We start from the raw sequence: 23,539 nt of genomic DNA on the forward strand, positions 1-23,539 counted from the left end.
GTCATACTACTTACCAAAACAAACAATATGTCATCTTGTGCAGAGTTTCTGTGTGTTTCACGGCCTTTGTGTGGCAGCCTTGAATGTAAGACATGTCCTTTTTTGCCTTTTTCCCAGTTTTCCGGGTTTTCCAAACCCCCGTTGGTGGCACCGACTCGTCCCATATGTCAGATCGTAAGACTCAATTCTCGGGTCTCTAGCTTCAGCGGTTAGCCTCACGGAGCCAAAAACGTGTTCCCAGCACAATAGTAAATGGTCTGTCATACTGACAGGCCCAAATGAATAGCTAAAATTTGGAAAGTATCACCTTTTCAGTTTGTTATGTTACAGCCTTATTTTTCTCAAAATTCTACACACAACACTCCGTAATGACAACATAAAAGAAATGTTTACTTGAGGTTTTCTGTACATATACTTGTGTCTCTGTACATTGGTACAGTCCTGACTATTCTCCCAGTTTCTGCAGCAGAAAAATGTGGTCATCTCCCTGACTAAGGCCCTTCTCCCCATATCGCTCAATTTAGGTTGCTGGCCAGCTCTAGGAAGAGCCCTGGTAGTTTTTAACTTTTTTTTTACTTACGTATGATGCTCATTGGGACCCTCAAAGCAGCAAAAATGTTCTGTATCCTTCCCCAGATTTCTGCCTTGTGGCAATCAGAAAATTCCTTCATGCTTGGTTTGCTCTGTGGCATGAACTGTCAACTGTGGGACCTTATATAGACAGGTGTGTGCCTTTCCAAATCATGTCCAACCAACTGTTTTTTCCACAAAACGGACTCCAAGTAAGCTACAGAAACATCATTTACAGGATGTTCAGGAGGAACAGAATTCACCTGAGCTCAATTTTGAGCTTCATGGCAAAGACTGTCAATACTTGAGTATATGTACTCATTTTTAAATGTTTTTCATAAATTTGCAAAAACTGCAAGTAAACATTTAAAAAAATGTTTATTTGGCAAATTTGGCAAATCTGGGGAAGGATACAGAACATTTTGCTGCTTTGCATTTTTGCTGAGGGTCCCAATGAGCATAGTCCGTAAGTAAAAAAAGTTAAAAACTACCAGGGCTCTTCCTAGAGCTGGCCAGCCACCTAAATTGAGCGATTGTCATTATGGGGTGTTGTGTGTGTATAATTCTGAAGGAAAATTTCATTTAATCCATTTTGGAATAAGGCTGTAACAGCAAATGTAAGAAAAACTCTGTGAATACTTTCTGGATACACTATATATTAAAAATTGGACTTTCAACTGATTTATGACTCTGCATGCACTTGGGTCCTTAGTCCTCATTTCACGACAGTCCTGTCATTTACAAAAAAATGAAGTCCAATAAAAGTTGCCGTAAAAACAATCGTTTGAATTTAAAGATACAACATTTTCACGTGCTGAATGTGAAGAGCAAGTGTAAGATTTTGTAGCATTTGTCTATATTCTGCTCTTACCAATGTTTTATTGTCAATACGCTGACAAATGCCTTTGGAGCTGATAACAAGGTCCACAGAAAGACACCATCCTTGCTATGTACACAGAAGAAAAAAATTGAGAAACAAAGATTTGGAAACATCACATGAATGTATAGTAGCAGGACTGTGCTGCAGTAAAAAATACCATTTTTACCTGTAAACAATATTGTATTAGTATTAAAATATCATTTTGTACAAACATGGTTTACAAAACCAAACATTCTAAAAATTAAGTGCCCGTCTTACCACTAGCTCACAGGAGAAGACCTCTTCATCACAACTGGCAAAGATAGCATAGGTCTCAAAGAACTTCAAAATGCACTCCTGTTCTTTCAGTGTGGCATACTGCTGGAATGTTTGCTGGATCAACTTTCTGAGATTTTTAGGCTGTCATCAATAGAAATGGGTAACTGTCAAAATGAATTCACAGCACTCCTAATACTAATTTTAGAATTGACAGTGGTATAATATTTGTGAAGAGCACAAATAATAACAATGATAAACTGATTATGAGTACATTTTAAAACTCTCTATACCTACCTTCATAGAGTCAATAAGTTCTTGGGGAAAAAATAAGTGCAGACCCACATCTTTCCTGTTGAAGAATATGCTTATTACACCCTACAGCATCTCATATTAATATACACAAATGGTAAAATGTTTTTTCATTTTCAAATACTTACTCTAACAGTTCCAGATTTGATTTCTTCTCAAGCCCATTGCTATTCACATCTTTGTAAAATCTCCTGCAAGTTTAAAGGTTGTGTAAAAACACAAACTCTGTAAGTCATGAATGTGCCTAGAGTCAAATGAAAACATCTTTAAGAGTAACAGTTAGTTGTTCGACTACCTCATTTCTAGACACCCAAGTTGCAATGCCATTCCATCACTAACTTTGGAAGCACTGTTCTGCATATAGTCTGCACGAACCTGTAATTTGACAGCAGAAATTAATTTTTAAATGTTTCCCCTGGAAGAATTCAGATATATAAAAATATAGATGAAAAGTAAACAAGCACAACTGTCACCTTCTCCAGGTCCATCTAGAATAACTTTTTAACACAACCATTAACACAACCACAACATACACCTCTGTTCATCTTTTTTCTACTTGTCAAAGTGAACTTTATTGTCATTTCACCATATACAATTATACAGAGAGATACAGAGAGAGTGTAAACAATTCTCACTGCTTAGAAAAAGACATTGTGCAAGATATAAACAAATAGTGCAAAACAAGGGTAAGTAATGCTTACAGTGACATCTCTGTAATTGTCACGACTACAGACTTACAGGAGAAGGAAGCGCAGAGGTCTGACATGCTGGGAAGGGGTTTTTATTACTACACAAACAATAAACACAAATGAACAGCGGCGCGGTGGCCGAAAACAATTTAACTACAATAAAGAAAAACTAAAACCAACCCATAGGCGTGTGGCGATTGCCAGAACTGAAAATACACATTCGATACGTGCACTAACGTCCATGAAAATGCCGGAGACCTGGAAGGGGCGGAAATATCCGGCATTTATGCGCCCTCAGGATTGGCCACCGGTGTTGAGCACAGCTGCCGTCAATCCTGACAGAGCCCCCCCTCCAAGGGATACGTCCTCGGAGCCCCAGCAGTACCATCAGTGGAGGTGGCGGGGCGGACGGTGGCAACCACAGGGCTCCTGCCCTGCTGTATCCTCCCCTTGGAGGACCCGGTCCCTCTGGCTGGCTCCCTGGCGTGGTCCCGCTTGGCGGCCCCTCTCGCTGCATGGCCCTGGTGCCAAGGGGGGGGCATTGCCAGACCATCCGGCTAGCCCCTTCTGCGTCCGTTGGGACAAGCAGGCCCTCGTCCTGCCTGTCCCAGCTGGGTCCTCATGCCTACCCGGGGGCTCTATGGCGCTCCACCCCTCCTCACCGGCTACCGGAGGACCCAGCTCAATACCCTCCCCTCAGGAGGAGCCCCCAACCCTGCACTGACACCATATGCAGGCTCACTCTACCCTGGAAGGGGGTCCCTCTCTGTATCACTCCATCCCAAGATTTCTTCCTTTCTTTTTTTCTTCTCTCTCCTAGAGTTTTTTTTTTGGAGTTTTTCCTTGTGTGCAGAAGGGTCAAGTGTGGGGGGTGTCAACTGTAGGGCCTGTCAAAGCCCATTGAGACATACTGTATGTGATTTTGGGCTATATAAGAAATAAATGTTGTTGTTGTTGTTGTTGATTTGGTAACGAATCATGATTGCAATCACCTGTTAACATCACCAGTTTCAAATCACATCATTATTTAGTTATTATACCTCATTACTACCCCTGACCTGCCCCCATCCCAACTTTTTTTGGAATGGCAAGAATGGATGTTAATTTACAAACTAAATGATGTTGACCAAAAAAAAACTGAAATCTCGTGTGTTCATACTGTCTGCAATGAAATAAAAGTTAGGGGAAATTTGTCAATAACTGCTTTATTTTTTTATTCACATTTTCCACCATGTCCCAACTTTTTCTGATTTGGGGTTGCATAATAGTGATACAGGGATCCACACAGACAACCAGACAAAAGAAATTAACAAGTAGGAGAAGAAAGGAGAGAAAAGTGTGTGTTGGCGTTTCAGTTATTTCACCTTTTTTTGTTAACTCCTCATATGTTCATTCACAGTTTTGATGCCTTCAAAGAGAATCTACCAATGTAATTGGTTATGAAAATAAACACACATTGAATGAGAAGGTGTGTCCAAACTTTTGGCCTGTACTGTACATCACAGCATTAACTTTCCTCTTTTTGAGCTGCTAAGGAGGAAAGTGAATAAGATTTACTTTGTGTCTATATGCTCCACTCAACTCTGCAACATAGAAGATTCAGTGTATTGAAAATAATGTTTCACACAGACCCCCCCCCCTCCCCCATAGTGCAATCATAAAAGAATATTTATTTATATACACTCTAAATATATATATTTATATACACTCTAAACTAAACAATACTAACAAAGACTATAACAAAGACTAAGACTATACTGTACAGATCTCTATAAAAGAAAAGTAAAACTTTTCTGTACAATGAACAGGACAAACAGGACAACATCATGTAGGATGCTTGTAAGTGGATATGTTGGATATTTCAAAACAGGACAGAAGACAAGACAAACAATGGAATCGATGTATAGCATTCTTGAGTCTATAAGGCAACAATAATATATGTATGACATAACCTTGTTTTAATTATAAAATAAATATGACTAAAAGAAATGTCGTTCTTGTCTGTTCTAAAAAAAAAAAAGATTAGTTGTCACATGTGACTCCACAGCACAGGACCCAGTGCACACAGTGTGTTGAGAATGTGGCACCTTCTCAGTGGCACCTTGGCGGTTCCACTGCCCTGGTACTTCCTTGCCTGCTAGGTCCCCACTTCCATAATAGTGTATCTTCTATTAAGTACTTGTACTATACTGACTGAAAAAGACACAAAAATAATTTTTTCATTGACTAAAATTAAAGTACATAAGTTTTAAGTCATAAGTTTTCGTTGAAAAAAAGAGACTAAAATGTTTGTATCATTGCTTCTTACTTTGAACATGGACAATGAAGTAAAAATGAGCTTGTCCACATCATCAACAAAAAAAAGAAGAAAGAAAGCAAAGCAAACGTGAGTTTACAACTTCTTTTTTTTTTTAACCCAAAAGATGAGTATGTCTACATTTTCTGGGGAGAGTGTAGACCGCTTGGCTGTAACTATGTGCACTGCTGTTGAGAACACCCCCTCACTAGGCACTGAAGTAGAGGCGATAGGGTCTTGTTGATGGTTTCAGCAAGAGACTTGCTGCCAATGTCTTTCTGTGCAAAGGTCTCGCCTAAAAGCTCCACCATTGCAGACTTCTTTTAGGGAGAGAGATGTGTCTGCTCCTGTTGGTGCTGCATCTTGACCTTGCAAGGCAAGTTACTTTATTGATTAAAACAATTATTCTTTTAAATATTTAATAGACAATAAAATCTCGTCCTTGGGTCCTCTCTAATGGCAGTCATGACATCTCTTGTGATTGTGCTGTCTTCCTCGATTGGGGTCATGGATCTTTGTTTTCAGAGGCAGGATCCTGGACAGAGATGATGCAGTTTCAGGGCTCAGCAGACTTGTAACCGTTTTGAGCGGTTTGAGCAGCTGGAGGACCTCCTCTGCCACTCTAACATAATCATCAGACAAGGTGACTATGTCTCTGAAATTTTTCTACAGGGCTTCGTTAGTGCAGAATGCAGGGCTTGTGATGTAATGAGTGGTCACGGTTACGTAGCTTTCCATTGCCTGGAGTTCCACCTATCTGTAGTTAGGGCAGCAGAAGATGCCTGGGACAATTCAGCCATAAATGTAGACTTTTCCTACCCATACATGCTTGAATGTGGTGTGCAACGAGATATCATAGCGTGGCTGAAGCACATTCATATGTTTAGATCTCTTGTTGTACACAATGGAATATGGCCTCATATCTGCAGCTATAAATACCCCAATACTTTTTTTGTAATAGCCCAGTCGGATTGGGCAGATGTGTTCCTTATGTTGTATGTCAGTACAGCACTCAACTCTTTATGTTTTATTTCATTTGAGTAATTATCTACTCAACTGAGAGGTTTAAATGTGAATGCTATGGTTATAGCATTTCACTGCAATTAGTAACCTTCTTTGTGCCATAATGAAGCACATCTTACTCTAACTACATATTTGTGGATGGACTAGATATATTGCTGTCTGATTAAATGTGGAGTAGGGCCTTAAAAAGGATTCATTCTCATTTGATTTAAGGTATTACATTATTTACACTGGTCTAAAGCTAAATTAGTTCAATTTACATTGAATATAACTGTGAATATAGACTGTGATTGATGCAAAACAAACACCAGCAACACTCATGGATATATGTCTTGGTTATGTCCCTCACTTAATTTTTGGCAGGCAACTGCCAACTCCATTGGTTGCCTCTAGTGTTACTGCAATTTTTGGGCTTCAAGATCTTTCCCTCAATCTTTACTTGCGGAATACAATAGCATTTATATTCTTATAGCAAGACTGGTGCTATTAAAATGGAAACATCTTTTGGTCCACTGGATTAGAGATATGATTCACTGTTTGAAAAAGGAAAAATCAGTATAGTATAAGAGGATTCTCTTTGAAATTTTATAGCAATTTTACTTTACATTGTTAAAAGAATGAAACATGGAAATCTATGACAAGGTTGCTGTTGTTTTTTTCCCCCCTTTTCTCTCCAAAAAATGTAAATGTCTTCAATAATTTCAATAATGAGGGAGAGATTGGTGGATATTTTTCTGTTGAATGTAATAACAATAGACAAAAAAGAGCAATAATTAAATATAGGATTAAAAGGAAAGAAATAATTAAATGAATAGATCAATTTATAGAGTAGAATATATTAGATATATTAGAAATAGATTATTAATGTTAGTTTAATAATTTCCTAACACCAGTTATTGAAGCATTTTGCAAGTCACTCTGTACATTATTAATTCACATGTACCTGCTGATAAAAGTAGAGCAGTGTAGTTTTGTCCTCTTTAAACTTCTCTATGAAGTTGTGAGGGATGTACCGGATCCTAAGGTCATACCTGTTAATGAAAACACAGTATCAGAGTACTATCAAAAAACTCAATTAGTAGATCATATAAGTAAATGTCACATGCCTGCCCTGGTGGCTGCTATTTGGACATCTTTCCTTTTTTGCTCCATTCATTATATTAGTTGTCTCATCTGCAGTCCTCCCCTTTATATAGTTTTGGAAGACTAGGACTTTACCTTCAGATCAGAGCTCCCTGATTGGCAGTCCCTGCCACTGGCGAAGCATCTGACACCACAACCGAAACACCCAAGCTTGTGTTGACAATGGTATCAAATCTACTCATTACCACCATTGCCACAGACATGGCACTCATTGCAACCACCCCTAACACAAATGCAGTACTCAAATTTTCTCCTCCTTCATCAGTGTATTGTTTATATACAAGCTGTACAAGCACAAACTGTTTTAGCTGTCTGCCTTTTGGGGAGATGTCCCCATTTTCATTTCTTTCAAAAAAATCTTTGCATCTGCATCCTACCGCCTTGTGAACTGAGTGATCAGGAGACACCACATTGAGTAATTCAGGGTTAATAGCATTTTAGATTTCAAACTCTTAACGAAACCCTATAAGAGGAAAAAGGGCATAACAGTGAAAAGGATACAAATCAAATAGTTACCTGTTACAGGTTACAATTTCAATTTAACATAAAGCCCACCCCACCTGTGTCACAAAAAGCTTAAGGAAGATCTATAGAGGTACTTACCCTACACCATACTAGGGGTGCAGAAGAGATTTTTTGAGATTATTCATATGACCAGTATTATGCAGAATTACAAATAACATAAATTAGGGCCTAAGCACCTATGAACACCTGAACACCAAAGGTGAAAATATTATTAGGGTCCGAGCACCCTGCAAAGTCCTATTGTTTTCATAAGGATTCCTATTATTATTGGTGGCCCAAACATGCACAAAACTCATAGAGTTTGGCATATATCAAGACCCAGGCATCCCCAGTATGCTTTGGTAAACTGAAGGTAAACTGAAAAGTACTTGAACAATTGAAGAAAACTGCATATATCAATCTAAATTACAGATTAATATCATTTGCCAGTCCAAGAATAACACTTAAAATACAAATAATATATTCTAAACCTAGTAGAGGTAGAGTGTGTGTGCGTGTATGTGTGTCAGCAGACCATAAACCTCTTTTCAGGTCCTATGCTTTCTGGCTGATGCATGTGCAGCATGTTTGTCATTTGCCAGAGAATGCCAAGATTTGTCACTGGCTCCCTGTGCTCTTCACAGATGAAAGGTTCACAGTTAGCATGTGTGATAGAGTCTGAAGACGCCGTGGAGAATGTTTTGCTTCCTGCAACATCCTCCAGCATGACTGGTTTGGCAGGGGGTCAGTAATAGTGTGGGGTGGTATTTCTTTGGGGGGGGGGGGGGGTGCACAGCCCTCCATGTGCTCACCAGAGGTAGCCTGACTGCCATTAGGTACCAACATGAGATCCTCAGACCCCTTGTGAGACGATATGCTGGTGCGGTAGGCCCTGGGTTCCTCCTAATGCAAAATGGACTGCTAGACCTCATGTGGCTGGAGTATGTTAGCAGTTCCCGCAAGACAAAGGCATTGATGCTCTGGACTGACCCTTCCAGACCTGAATCCAATTGAGCGCATCTGGGAACATTATGTCTCGCTCCATCAGACACCACATTGCACCACAGACTGTCCAGGAGTTGGCAGATGCTGTATTGCCTTTCTGGGACGTGATCCCTCAGGAGACCATCCGCCACCTTATCAGGAACATGTTCAGGCATTGCAGGGAGGTCAGAAAAGACGTGAATTCACACACAGCACTAGCCTAATTTAAAAGGCCAATGCATCAAAGTTGGATCAGCCTGTAGTGTGTTTTTACACTTTAGATTTGAGTGTTACTACAAATCCAGATCTCCATGGGTTGATAAATTTGATTGCCATTGATAGTTGAATGTGAGACAACAAAATCACACCAAATTTATGTAAACAATTAATTTAACAAGAATATTTTATTAATTCAGATCAAGGATGTCTTATTTTTGTTTCCCCTTTATTTTTTTGATTAGTGTATATCATCTTCCTGTTTAAAGTTTAGCATAAATAATGTAGTAAAGCAGTTAAAGTATGCCTGTCATTGCCAAATCCATACCACTTGCCTCATTGATTCCAGTTAGGGTGTAAGGGTAGGGTTAGGTTTAGGCCTCTAACATTGTGGAACTGATTGAGCAAGTGGTACGGATAGGGTACTAACATGTAATTGACATGGAAGCAGACACAGAGTGGCATTCAGTTCAGAGTAATTCTGAGATTGGCCATTTGGCAATTCAAAAACAATAAAACGTTATACTATGACCATGACTCTTTTGGAAATGTTAAGTCGTCTAATAACTGTGATTCTTCTGGTACATCTTTGCAACATAATGATGCTGCCTTGCAAGGCGAAAGCCTTCACAGAGCACAAAAATATAATTTATGTTTGTGTTGGCAATTTACTCCATGGGAATGGGGGTGCCAGCGGTGAACATGGTTGTAGTGTAGGGGCAGCTCAAGTAGGATTGAATGTAGCAATAGCGCTTGCTGTCTTTATCCATTGTTCTAAAGTAGGACTAAATGATTACAAATTGAATAAATGGGATTTTATAAATCGCAATGACTAATTATTTTTTCAACCCAAACTCTGATCCATCAGTAAATGTGAGAGTTGCTGCTTGAAGATGTATTCACACACATGCTGGGTTGGCTGGAAATAGTCAGTGAGCGAGAGAATGGAGTGTTGGTGACCCCCCTTGGGTGTTATGGATGCAGGGAGAAGAGAGGCAGCTGCAGCAATGGAGCAGTGGGGAGAAGAAGACTGTGGTGGTTATAGCATTGAAAAAAGTGCAGGGGTGCAGACAAATGGACAGAGCGTGGGCAGACGGCATCACTCCAGTGTTCATGGGAAAAGTGAGTTCAGACATAGTTTATATTGGTTCGTCTGAGTGGTCATGCAGAAGATGAAGTTCTGACCTCTTCGCGACAGCGTACCGGGCATGAGAGACAACAGGTGCCATGCCAGATAATCACGACAATCATGCTCACCAATCAGATGTGTCTCCAGTTAAAGCTACGTCCACCTTAATGCAAGCAAGGACACTCACTCTCAATTTGTAGAGAGTTTGGTACCAATTTGGTACCAAAAGGGACCAGAAAGTGAGCGCTTGTTGGAAGAAATGAGGAACCCCAGTGCGATAGGACGCAAGGAGGCAGGTAAGTTTGTTCCAGTTTAACCTGCAAACGTGTGTCGGCGTGAGGCACAACACCCCATGAATGTTGACGTTTGAGTTAGGGCAGGATTGGGGAAAGGACAGGACGAGAGGGCAAAGTTCGTAGGTGAGGAGACAAAACAGGATAAGTCTTACTTTGACTGAGGTGAACAAGAGTTGAGTTGACAAATGCCATTCAATGACTGAGCAGCTGGCTATGGCCATCTTGCCAATTTATGAGAGTCACGTTACCACATCTCTGTGTTGCTCCCGGTCACGTGGATGGAATCACACGGCAGAAGGGACCTGCAGGTTATGGGCCAGCTCCACCCCCTTTAACCTGTCAAGATGCGCTGACTGTTTGAAGCAAAGCACCGCAGGTATAGTCCAAGCTGTTGGTTTGTTCCCTCGATGTTTTTTCTCTGTTGGTTCCCAGGTTGGTTCCCTGTTTGTTTGCTTCCCGTAGGTTGCTTGGACGAGTGGCAGTGGGTCGAGGTGGTGATGGTGGAGGACGGTGAGTCCAGTGAACGACGAGAGTTGAAGTCACAGTTCTTGGATGATCCAGCAGCTGGCGGTCAATGCGCAGAAGAAGTGGTGGCGTTTAACTGCAGTTGCCCATTCCGCGGCAAGGTGCCACTGAACTATTGGTGCTGCGGGCCTTGTTCCAAGCCAACTAGCAAGCACTTCACTCCCAGCTGGCAGAGGAGGAAGATTCTAAAGCTGGTTCCACAGGGTCCTGTGCTTTCTATTGCGTGCCTTTGCTCCTTTTGGACATGCCAGGCATATGTTCAACTCTTCCTCTTGGACATGCCAGACAAAGAGTAGAGCCTTTAAGGAAGGTTTTTACATTACAGTGTAACAGAGCTGGCACCCTTCCTGGCAATGTCCCTGCCCTGAACCCAGTGTCCACCGATGGGCTCTGGCAGCCGCTGGCCTGACTAGGACTATGCGAGTTATGAAAAGTGAGTGGATGAGTGTACTGTAATTACTGTTTCGTTAAAGGGATTTTTGTTTGATCTCTCAGCACCCTCACCCGTTCACTTGTTTAGAATCACATTGATTACAAACCACAACCCTGAATTAATGCACCTCACCTGCACTGCTTAATCACTACAACCCATAAGCACAACCCATAAACACACTTGCCTATGAACCAGAAGACCCGGGTTTGAATCCCACTTACTACCATTGTGTCCCTGAGCAAGACACTTAACCCTAAATTGCTCCAGGGAGACTGTCTCTGTAACTACTGATTGTAAGTTGCTCTGGATAAGGGCATCTGATAAATGCTGTAAATGTAAATGTAAATGCATCATTTTCTTGTTGTCAAGCCTCATGGCATGTAGACAATGTAGATTAGTAGTTTGTATAAGCATTGCCCAGATTGCTCTCCACACTTGGGTCCCTTCTTTTCACATTGTAACATCTTTATCTTTTGTTTGTTAATCAAAATATTTTGGCTCACCTCCACTCGGCCTCCATGTGCAGATTTTCATACCTCTGCTCCACCTCTTCCACTGTCAGATCTGGGTGCAGCCAGTGAACTTCCTCTGATTTCAGGTGCTTGAGCAGGAGCCCATAGCATTCTGGATAGAGAATGTTGGGGCCCAGCCGTTCACTCTCCAGAATGGACTGAATGATTGCCTAAAGGAATTTTTACAAAGTACACTAGATCATGGATATTTGGTCAGCCTGTAACAATGAGGTCTGATGAGGTATGATGATTTGACATGGAATAACAGTAGAATTTGATATGCCTTATAACAGAAAATAAATGTAACCCACTTAAAGTATACATGGAGAAAAGGTTGGTTTTATCCTAACTATTTGTTGTTGGAATCGAAACCTAATGTCATGTTTGTTGAGATGCCCGCCCTGCAGGGCAGTGTGACGCGGCCGAAGAAAGAACAGACGAGGGAGAGAACGAGAGAAGGTGAACGAGATCGGCAGCGTGTTAGCACGCTGGATATAGAAACTGTAGAAAAAGAAAGCGAAAAGAAGAAATAACAGTCTTTTATTTTATTTAAAGTAAAGTAAAGTGAAACCGAATACAGTATTTGTTTCGTGTTGTGTATTTTTTGACTGAGACCATTTTGAGTGGAGAGGCCGCGCTGTAGAAGAGGACGGCGGTCGCAGTAGAAAACTGCCGTGGAAGTGAACGTGTGCAAGAGAAAGTTCTCGTCGGCAACGTAGATCATTCCAGGACTTCGTTCTTCGTCCAGGATACAGATAAGCACGGGAAAACACGGCATACAATTTTTTGGGAAAAATCATACTACCCGGGTAGATGCTTTTGAGTTTTTGTTCTACAATTTTCTTTTGTTTTTTTAGTGGACCACATTGATTTTCTTTTCTTTTTGGAATTGATGGACATTTTGACTCTTTTGGTTTTGTGGGTGGGTCGAGTTCTGAGTTCTTAATTCATGTTTAATAAATGTTCTGTTTAAACTAACCTTTTCTACTCCTCCTTTGAGCCCTGATCTTAGAAGAGGCACGGTGTAGTGTAAAAACTATATGTGTGTAGATGGTGCCCCTTACATAAACAACTACATTAAATGTATAGCTTGATGCAATTAAAAGTAATGAAAAGTCTGAAAGAAAAATCTAGTTTCTGTCAACAAATAGGAGGGCTTAATAAATCTATCTGAGGGTTGGGCCCTCACTCACACCACACTAAAACAAAACAAAAAAAACAAGAATGGAACATGGAATTGGATGGGACACAGAATTTCAAACGGATGGAAACAATCAGGTTATCAGAGGAACATGTTGGGCCCTTTGTTTTCTTTCCTGGCAGCCCAGCAAACATGAGAAGTCCACTGGTCAGTTGGGTGGTTGGTCCATCATAGATACATAGTTAATTTGTGAGGTCATGTCACGCCCGCTTGCTGTCGGGGGAGAGAAGCGCAGAAGCAGGACATGCTGGGAATGGATTTTATTAATAAACAATAAAAAAATACAAATAAACAATGGCACGGTGGCCAAAAGCGGGAAATAAACGGGAGAACTCAAGCGAGCCCGCAGGCGTGTGGCGATTGCCAGAACTCAAAATCCAGCACAGAAACTCAAGTTCGTGCAAGTCCACAAAAATGTCGTCCCTCCCGAAGGGGTGGAAATCTCTGGCTTTTATGCACCGTCAGGATGCATGTTGCTGGATGTGGTCGAGGGGCAGAGTTCGATCCCTGGCTCAGGGTCTGGCCAATCAAATTCCGCCCTCAGTCTCTGCAGGAAGTCCCGAAAACTCCTTCTGTCTGTCTCTCCCTGTTGCCAGAGGGCTGCGCCCCAACCCCATGCTGATGGTGGTGATCTCATCCGTGTCTGCTGCCCCACTGAAGGGTCCCGGGACCATTGGGCTGTCCCACACAGGGTTGGGCACGTCGCTGGAGATGGTGGTGGGTGTGTGGCGTGGAGGGGGGTGGACGTCTTCTCCGGCAGGCAGGGGCGCTGGTGCTGCGCTGCCATTCTGCTGGGGAACGTCAGGCAGATGGAAGGCGGGTCGGCGACTGGAGCTGGGAAAGCGTCTTCCCTGCGAGGCAGTTCCGGCAGTGCAGTTGCTGGCTGGCGACCACCTGTCGCCTTGTTCCACCAGCTTACCCCTGCATCGCTGTCTTCCTCCTCGCTGTTGTTGCACCTCTGGGAGTGACGTGGGTCCACGGACCTTGCGACGATCGGACCTTGCGACCTTGGGCGGAGCCATCCCGGCACCGACCACCCAATCGGCATCATCCTTGTCGAAGTCAGTGTCAACCTCGTACCCTCGGAAGTCACGTGGGTCTTCACGGATGTCGCGACATTCTCGGACGCGGGTGCTGGGTGGAGCCATCCCGGCCCCGACCACCCAACGAAAATCCACATCATTGTCCCTTACATCATCCGCGTCCTTCCACGGTTGACTCCGAGAGTCCACCCTGCTGGCATTCTGGACCCAGGGTGCGATCAACTCCCATGGGCAGTACTCTGGACAGTACCCTTGCTGGAGGGACGCTGCCGTTGTCGCTTCTCACCCCCCTGGAAGTGACGTGGGTCCCCATGGACCTTGCGATGATCGCGGACTGGCGCAATGGGGAAGAGCCCAACTCACGTCTCCAGTGCTTTCGTCGTCGTCGTCCGTGTCATCCCAGTCCACGGGGAGCCTTGCCAGCAGTGCGCAGAGTTCCAGGCTCAACATGGTGAAGATTGTGGAAGTCGCATCCTCTGCGCTGTCGATGTCAATGTCTTCGCTCCGGCCACTCACCCGCCGACGTTATCGCTTCTGGATTTCGTAGATTTTCCCGGGGGTGACGTCATCACGTGGCGCTGCGTACCATGGCTTATTGGGGAGAAAGTGCTCAACCAGAACGGGTGTCCGAGCCCACAGGCCAGAACTAAGAAAAAGCACAGAAACTCAAGTTCGTGCACCAAGTCCACAAAAATGTCGTCCCTCCCGAAGGGGTGGAAATCACTGGCTTTTATACATGGTCAGGATTGGCAACCGGTGATGAGCCCAGCTGCAGTCAATCCTGACAGGTCACCGCCATTTTGACAACATTTATCTTACCCCAGAGAGATAGATTAAACTTCTCCCAGTTTCCCAGGTTTGTGAAGAAGTGGATCAAAATTAAGTGCTGTCATTTCACATACAAACCGGATTCCAAAAAAGTTTGGACACTAAACAAATTGTGAATAAAAACTGAATGCAATGATGTAGAGATGGCAAATGGCAAGATTTTATTTGTAATACAACGTAGATGACAGATCAAACGTTTAATCCGAGAGAAAAAAAAAGGAAAAATATGTTCATTAAAAATTTCATGGTGTCAACAAATCCCCAAAAAGTTGGGACAAGTAGTAATAAGAGGCTGGAAAAAGTAAATTTGAGCATAACGAAGAGCTGAAAGACCAATTAACACTAATTAGGTCAATTGCCAACATGATTGGGTATTAAAAGAGCTTCTCAGAGTGGCAGTGTCTCTCAGAAGCCATGATGGGTAGAGGATCACCAATTACCACAATGTTGCGCAGAAAGATAGTGGAGCAATATCAGAAAGGTGTTTTGGTTGATCCACAAGCTCAGGCGTTTTCACTGGGCCAGGGATCATTTAAAATGGAAGACTGTTCTGTGGTCAGACGAGTCACGATTCGAAGTTCTTTTTGGAAATCTGGGACGCCATGTCATCCGGACCCAAGTTGTTATCAAACAAGTTGTTATCAAAGTTCAGAAGCCTGCATCTCTGATGGTATGGGGTTGCATGAGTGCGTGTGGCATGGGCAGCTTACATGTCTGGAAAGGCACCATCAATGCAGAAAAATATATTCAGGTTCTAGAACAACATATCTCCCATCCAGACATCATCTCTTTCAGGGAAGACCCTGCATTTTTCAACAAGATAATGCCAGACCACATTCTGCATCAATCACCAACAGTGCGACAAAGAAGGCCCAAGACGATTGAACAGTTAGAGGCCTGTATTAGACAAGAATGGGAGAGCATTCATATTTCTAAACTTGAGAAACTGATCTCCTCGGTCCCCAGACGTCTGTTGAGTGTTGTAAGAAGAAGGGGAGATGCCACACAGTGGTGAAAATGGTCTTGTCCCGACTTTTGGGGGATTTGTTGACACCATGAAATTCTGAATAAACATATTTTTCCCTTAAAATTATACATTTTCTCTGTTTAAACTTTTGTTCTGTGCCTTCAAACGTTTAATTTATATAATGTTTTTTTTTTTTTAAGAATTAAATATTATATACACTCACATTAATTTCTGTGCTGGGGCAAAAAAAATAAAAATAATATATATATATGTTGAAAACCTCGCTTGGGTGTCCAGTAGAAAGAAATAATGTTCTATGTTCTATTCTGAATAAAATATTAGAAGTTGGCACCTCCACGTCATTGCATTCAGTTTTTATTCACGATTTGTATAGTGTCCCAACTTTTTTGGAATCTGGTTTGTACTTAATGGACTTAATGCCTAATTGATTTGGGATCAATTTAAAATTGAATTGTGCTATCATGTGTGGCTGACCATTCAAATTTTTTAAAGTGTAATTAATTGCAGGATGTTTCCAATTAGCTTTCCGTTCTTAATACAGAGCTTTGGGCAGAGCTTTGTTCTTTTAACTGCCTGGCCAAAAGTTCCCCCACCTTCCTGACTCATAAAATGTTTTTTAAGTCTAAATGGAGCAGATTCCATATTAAAATGTTCATTATTGTTAAATAAGGAATAAGAATAATGTTTAGCCAGTTCTATTTCCGTGTTTAATTTAGCCTCTAGTCATCTTTTAATTATCTTTTTTATTTTTTGAAGATTGTGCAATGATTACATATTTGATGATTACCCTTTTGATGCCTCCCAAGCCATTCCCAGATTATCTACACTGCCAATATTAATCTCAAAGAATTATCTTTGTCTATTAATAAATAAGCATTCAATCATTCTCAATCTTCCTTTCCTAGATCAGTCTGAATGTATATGTACACAGAGTTCGACAGATGCATGGTCTGACTTACAGTGGGTATGGTGTGTATTTCTCATAAATGTACACACAGCACCCCATATTGACAGAAAAACTCAATTGTTGACATCTTTGCAGATTTATTAACAAAGGAAAACTGAAATACCACATGTTCCACAAGTATTCAGACTGTTTGCTCAGTATTTAGTAGAAGCACACTTTTGATCTAATGCAGCTATGAGTCTTTTTGGGAAAGATGCAACAAGTTTTTCACACCTGGATTTGGGGATCCTCTGCCGTTCCTGCGTGCAGATCCTTTCCAGTTCTGGCAGGTTAGATGGTAAATGTTGATGGACATCCATTTTTACGATGCTCCAGAGATGCTAATTTGGGTTTAAGAAAGGGCTCTGGCTGGGCCATTCAAGAACAGTCACAGAGTTATTGTGAAGCCACTCCTTCGTTATTTTAGCTGTGTGCTTAGGATCATTATCTTGTTGGAAGGTAAACGGCCCAGTTTGAGATCCTAAGCACTCTGGAGAAAGTTTTTGTCCTGGATATCACTGTACTTTGCCACATTCATCTTTCCCTCAATTGCAACTAGTCAATAAAACCTTTGTCTTTCAAAATCATATGAATGATCTATCCTTGAGTATTAACATTAACAGACACCAGTGTGTCTGCTTTTATCAAGTATGCCATCTAATACCTGGTTAAAATCTCCGGCTAGAACAATTTGCTTTTGCGCATTCCCCACTATGCTATTAATTTAATAGAAAATGGAAGGATCTTCTCTATTGGGGGCATAAATATTATTTATTAAGACATCATTCTGCCATTACAATTCTTGGTTTCCTTTATCAACGACAAGTTACGTTTTTTTTTTGTCTTTTTTTTCCCGTTCATTTTACTGGAAAATAGAATTATGCCATAACCAGTCTCCTCATGTTGTGCCTCAACATCCCTTAGGTTTGTTTCTTGTATGTATCCTGCCAGTATTTAAAATACAAAAGCTAAATTTTCCTTTTCATAGGGTTACCACAACCATTAAAGTTCCAAGACACTATTTTAACATAACTGCTATTTGCAGTTTTTGTCTAACCAACTTGAACCAATAATGTATCCAAGACAATGTATCCAGTTGTCTTGCGGGGTCTGCCTGACCTGGGCTTGTCAAAAACGTCTCCAGTCTCTTCAAATCTTTTTTTTTTTTATCATCTGTACTTGACGCTGAGACACCTTGAAGGTGCCTGCCACATCAGCAGTGGATCTGGTCTTCTGCCTCTTAATAATAATCAACACTTTAGTCTCAGGGTGAATCTTTTTTTTTGTTTGCAGAGGTCTAGTTGCAGTTGATGTGAATGTATAGTGTACTGGGGTTCTTTTTATACACACCAGAGACCTAATTGATCCATTATTAGTCACAGGTGAAGCTCATATGACAAGGCGCCAACACTTATGTCTTTGCTAAAATTGGCTCAATGGGCTTTACCAATCTTTGAATAATAGAATACTTTTTGACAGTTTCATTTTGCGCTGAAACATTACAAAAGCTGTTGGGAATAAAATGAGCCATTTCTTTAAAAAAAAATCTTGATTAGAAATACTTGAGGTCAATTTGTACACAAGCGACAAGACTTTTGTCAGGGACTGAAAAAAGGAGTACAGAGAACTGACCAGTGGCTTTGTAGACTGGTGACAGCTGGACTACCTCCAGCCGATAGGCTTGTGCATTTGGGCAAAGACATCAGTGATGCAGAGGTGCTCAATCATAAATTTAAAAAGCAGGAACCACTGGTTGAACTATTTTTTGTCAACGAGAGCAGTGTTAAGGCCAAAGTCAAATAAATGCATTTGGTAAATCCAAAGATAAGTTTTTTATTTAGTCAATACCGTATGCTTATTTGTATAACAAAACTAACCTCACCATTCATATTTTAATGTTTCATTATAGGTGTTCCCTTTGAGTGCAGTTAAGAGAACATGAAGATCCACTATTTCCTGCACAGTCAGAAAGATCTGCTACAGGGACAATCTTTTGTAAGAGGGAGGAGTTTATAATGGAATACCCATGCTTTGGCCTGAAGGAAGCCACAATGCACCTAACACATTACCTTTTCTGGTGCACACACACTTTCACCTATCGCAACCAAATCTAATATGCATATGCATCTCATTAAGACAAACTTATGATACACTCACACCCAATAGAAAGTGACAGAAGCCAGACAGAAAGTGAGATAATATGGATATCTTAATATTCTCATACAAATGAATTTTTTATATGTTGAACAGTTTCCTGACCATGACATTTCAAAAGATGAGTATAAGCTGGTATAACCTTTAAAGCAGTGTTTTTTGTATCCTGAATACAATTTAACCTACATACCCCAAATCTGGTCAACATGTGTGGGAATAAAATCTGAACAAATTTCCAATTAATATCCATTAGCTAAAATGCATTAAAATATATACATTTTTTAAATTATTTGCATAATGGGTGATGTATCATGTGCACGAGGGCCAGTGGTGTGAACTCATCACCACTTAAATAGTATTAATTTCTGTATATTATTTACTTTTGCAGGTTTATCTTTTCTCTATGTTACATACTATTTACCTATGTTAAATTAACAGGTTCTTTATTTTTGCTATATGCAATCGGTAGCTGTCTGAAGTTGAGAACTGAATGGGGGAACGTAAACACGTAATTGGTGGAGCAGGATTTTTATTATGCACAACCCCCCATTTGACTGGATGACCACATTCCCATCAAATGTCACCAGTTGTTTTTTCTTGTTTTATTGTGTCTTTGGAAAAGATTAATTGGAGCTAGTAGCCACCTGAGCTTGATTTGACCCCCCAAAATTATTCTGGATCTTTAGCTGGCTAACAGCTTAATTGATTGCTTTTTCAGCCTTCTAGTTGCATCTTATTTGAATTGTAGTCTTGGTGTTCTTGAAAAGCTGCACAGTCTATCATCATGAACAAAATTCCGACCTTGTCCTGTCAGTAACCCATGTTTATTTATTTATATGTTTACATACAGAATTGCTAAATGCTATAGGGATAATATGAAGGTGTAGTTTTATAGTGTTCTTCAGAATAATTCAGTATTTCATCTGTACATAAAGGATTAAAGTGAAGTGATTTGACTATCATTGTAAAAGACTGCAGCAAATGTGTCCTCTGCATTTAACCAATCACCCTTAGTGAGCAGTAAGCAGCCATGAAATAAGAAGCAGTGTGTGGGGACAGTACCTTTCTCAGTGGCACCTTGGCGGTTCAGGATTTGGCAAATTTCATTTTGGCAATGCACCTCATAAAACAACTGTAGGTCTAGCAATAACTTTGACTTCATTAAATTATAACCTCATGGGTATTTGTTATGAAGTATGAATAGAAATTGCCACTCACCCTGACAGTCCAGCTGCTGTCAGATTTGACCAGTTTGAAATTCTTCCCCGGGTTAGAACTGTTGCTAATAAAACACACTTTAAGGATCTTGGCTGGGCTTCCAACTTTCAGCTTGTCCCTCATCATCTCCATAATGAGGATTGCTGGTCAATTCATTCAGATTCAGCCTTAAAAAAGAAAAAAAAAAATGTCTCAGGTGGCAGCAAGATGATAGATTTCTAAGCAAATCATTTAATTTGCAGGATAAGCATGAAATAATGTAAAAAGTAAGCATTTGTTTATACAATTAATTCTAAGAGAGATATGTAACATACATTAACACAAAGTGTCTGGGAATTATTGTTAACAGAAATACCCTCACCAGCCACATTACTAGGTACAATTGCTTGTTTACACAGATAGCCAGCTGTAATACCCAGCAGCATACTGCTGCTGCAGCACTCGAACACCCACACCCTCACCCACACCTGCACCAAAGCACATGCACTAATGGACTTAGCACCTCATTTCAGGACACACCCATTACTTGCATCATACCTCCTGATCACAATGCTTTAAAGGTCTGGGACATTAGTCCAATTTCTCCCTAGGTTATGTTGAGGCTGCATGTGAGTGTTTTTTTGTTTGTTTCTGTTTTGGTTTGCTTTTTTTTATATAAAGGTCAGTTGGTCAGTAAGTTTCTACATGCACCCATAAAGTTTATTTATTTATATACAAATGTGTATTGTCTTTATTATTCTGCTGCGCACCCAAGAATTTCATTCATATGCACTGTACTTGTCTATTGGTTTTATGTGATGTGACAAATTTGAGTTGTTATTCAAATTAGGACTGGGCCATGGTGCAATGTCAGAAGTCTTTTCTACTGAAACCAGGTCCAATCAAGCTGTACCAATCATGATCACTGTATATAATTAATCATTTTTTACTCCAATCCTGATTCCAATATCCCCTTTATATATGTTATCCAAAAATACAAACAATTACCAAAATTGTACATAAATATTATGTAAATGTTGGCTACAACATAACTATATTGTAATAATTTAAATAGTCATTGTGACAACGGTTTGAATCAGTTAGTGAAAGACCAATACTTAACAGATGCTGAAGCTTAATTTCCCTTTTTTTTGTGTGTGTGCAACTTCCTTTAGAACACAGTGTCACAGCAGACAAACCACATCCTGATCACACATTAGACATATGAACTGTTCAAGAAATGTTGCCATATCTCATACTAGGAACCATTAAATAACTACAGGAAAAGTAAACTAAATAAATTCTACATTACAAACAAGTGAAAATGTAAATAGTTATTTAGTTTTTGTGTTTGTTTGGGGGACACTAAACACATTTTTCTAACCATTTTAATGGATGTTGCATTCAGCTTGCATTCTGACATGCTGTGTTACTGGAAACAGAGAAAAGCAGCACTTGTTGATATTTCTAAAAACAAGCAGATTATTTAAGTTTAACTGGCTTTTCACTAACCTGTTCAGTCTGACAGCTTCAGCATAGCTTGCGAACGGTGCAAATGTAATGTGAACGCAGAAGAGCCCAACGGAAGCCCAAAATACTAGATAGTCACGTGACTGTGACTTCAAATAGTTCCAGGAAGTTTTTCATCTGAAAAGGATAAGTGCAAAACATATTTATTTATGATCCATCTATAAAAAATCCTGTAACTGCAGTATATTTACAAATTAAACAAACCAAAAACATAAAAAGAAATCCCAAATACTTCTTTACAGAAATGTATATGTAGTTAATATTCATATAATTATGTGAGGAGACATATTGGCGCAGACAAGGTGGAAGCAACCCTCATTTTATGAACACAATTTCCTCAAAATCTTTTATGAAAAATAGTTAGCCTATTGTGTTCTGCCGTTGTTTGCCATTTCCTACCAATCAGGCTTTATTAGCTCCAATGATGGTAGAGCGCGCGTCAGTTAGCAGCACGAGCTGGTAGACCAGCTTGATTTCAAGAAGACGAGACATTCAACATGGACCCAGAGCCTTGCGATTTCTTTGCATCCCATGCCTGCCTCAACATAACGAATTGTTGGCATTTAAAAACTCCCCTTCAAATTTGAAAAAAAAACATATAGCGGTAAGCTATGCTTTTGGGTATGTTATGACATGTTATGATACTATTATCTAGCGATTTCTGTATGTTGACACAGAAATAGTAAAAAAAATCACACCAGTGTAGCTTCATTATTTTTTTAACACGGTGTTAGGATAAAACTGGTTTATTAGCTCAGAGAAGATAACTTATTGTCTTTGATAGCATAATGTCCAGCTCAGTGTTGTGCCAGTTCACATTGAAAAAGAACTAGTTCATGTTCATAGTTAATTTTTTTAAACTTTGAACCAAGTTCACAGCTCAAAAAATGAACTAGTTCACGTTTGTTCTTTAATTTAGTTTTTTTCGGACTCGAAGCACCAGCCATGCTAGCCTGTAATCAGCAAGCTTTAAAATGTGAGCGGCGTTCAGTCTCACCAGAGTGAACGTCACTCATGTTCACGTTCATAATTTGTAAACTGATTCGTTCAGTTCAGCGTTCACGAAAAATAGGAACGCGTTCAATGAACGCCGTTCATTGAATGCGTTCATGCACAACACTGGTCCAGCTTGGCTGGAAGTGGTGCTTTCCGCCTGTTTCACAATCAGTAGTCATCTCTGACTAGAGATGTGATCACAATAGACCAACACTCCTGTATTTCCTGGGTTTCTCACATATTTCAGGACCCCCTCCAATTTGGTTTTGTATTCACTTAAATGCAATCTCTTGTAATTATAAGGTTTATATACATAGTTTAACACAGTAAATAGGCCTAATAATATACTTGATTGTGCTAGTTACTTTGTTAGCACTGGTGTTTGGTTACTGTTGTGTTTCCCTTTTACTGCTCTTAACAGAAGTGTTGAATAGGGGGCAGTGGTGGCCTAGTGGTTAAAGAAGCGCCCCCGTAATCAGAAGGTTGCCGGTTCGAATCCCGATCTGCCAAGGTGCCACTGAGGTGCCACTGAGCAAAGCACCGTCCCCACACACTGCTCCCTGGGTGCCTGTCATGGCTGCCCACTGCTCACTCAGGGTGATGGGTTAAAAGCAGAGGACAAATTTCACTGTGTGCACCGTGTGCTGTGCTGCTGTGTATCACATGTGACAATCACTACACTTTAACTTTAGTTTTGCAAGTACATAAATGATTTAAAGATATATCATGTCCTGATTGGTTTATCTTAATGGTATATTAGTGGGTAATACCTAGTAGATAACTTGTCATCCACATAATTCTAAGGTACACACAGTATTGCAGAGTGCACGCACAATAAGCACACCAAACCTTTCAATACACATATACTGTATAACTGCTTGTAATTAGT

The 23,539-nt window shown here is 40.5% G+C and overlaps 1 protein-coding gene across 2 annotated transcripts in view; it reads right to left on the minus strand.

Moving 5' to 3' along the window:
• LOC114790587 (protein-tyrosine kinase 2-beta-like) overlaps window positions 1-21,727 on the minus strand; it is a 102,175-nt gene extending 80,448 nt beyond the window's left edge. For both annotated transcript variants that reach the window (XR_003749843.1, XM_028980775.1), the window contains exons 1-9: window positions 21,637-21,727; window positions 20,146-20,312; window positions 11,759-11,937; window positions 6,969-7,056; window positions 2,313-2,392; window positions 2,146-2,208; window positions 2,003-2,057; window positions 1,709-1,849; window positions 1,442-1,516 (exon numbers count right to left, since the gene is read on the minus strand). Coding sequence is in view for 1 of the 2 variants with exons in the window: in XM_028980775.1 (XP_028836608.1) it covers window positions 1,442-1,516; window positions 1,709-1,849; window positions 2,003-2,057; window positions 2,146-2,208; window positions 2,313-2,392; window positions 6,969-7,056; window positions 11,759-11,937; window positions 20,146-20,277 (813 nt within the window). In the remaining variant the exon portion in view is untranslated. The remainder of the gene's footprint in view (window positions 1-1,441; window positions 1,517-1,708; window positions 1,850-2,002; window positions 2,058-2,145; window positions 2,209-2,312; window positions 2,393-6,968; window positions 7,057-11,758; window positions 11,938-20,145; window positions 20,313-21,636) is intronic.
• Window positions 21,728-23,539: the final 1,812 nt, after the last annotated feature.

This window comes from Denticeps clupeoides, chromosome 1 (genome assembly GCF_900700375.1).
Source record: "Denticeps clupeoides chromosome 1, fDenClu1.1, whole genome shotgun sequence".
Classification (NCBI taxonomy): domain Eukaryota; kingdom Metazoa; phylum Chordata; class Actinopteri; order Clupeiformes; family Denticipitidae; genus Denticeps; species Denticeps clupeoides.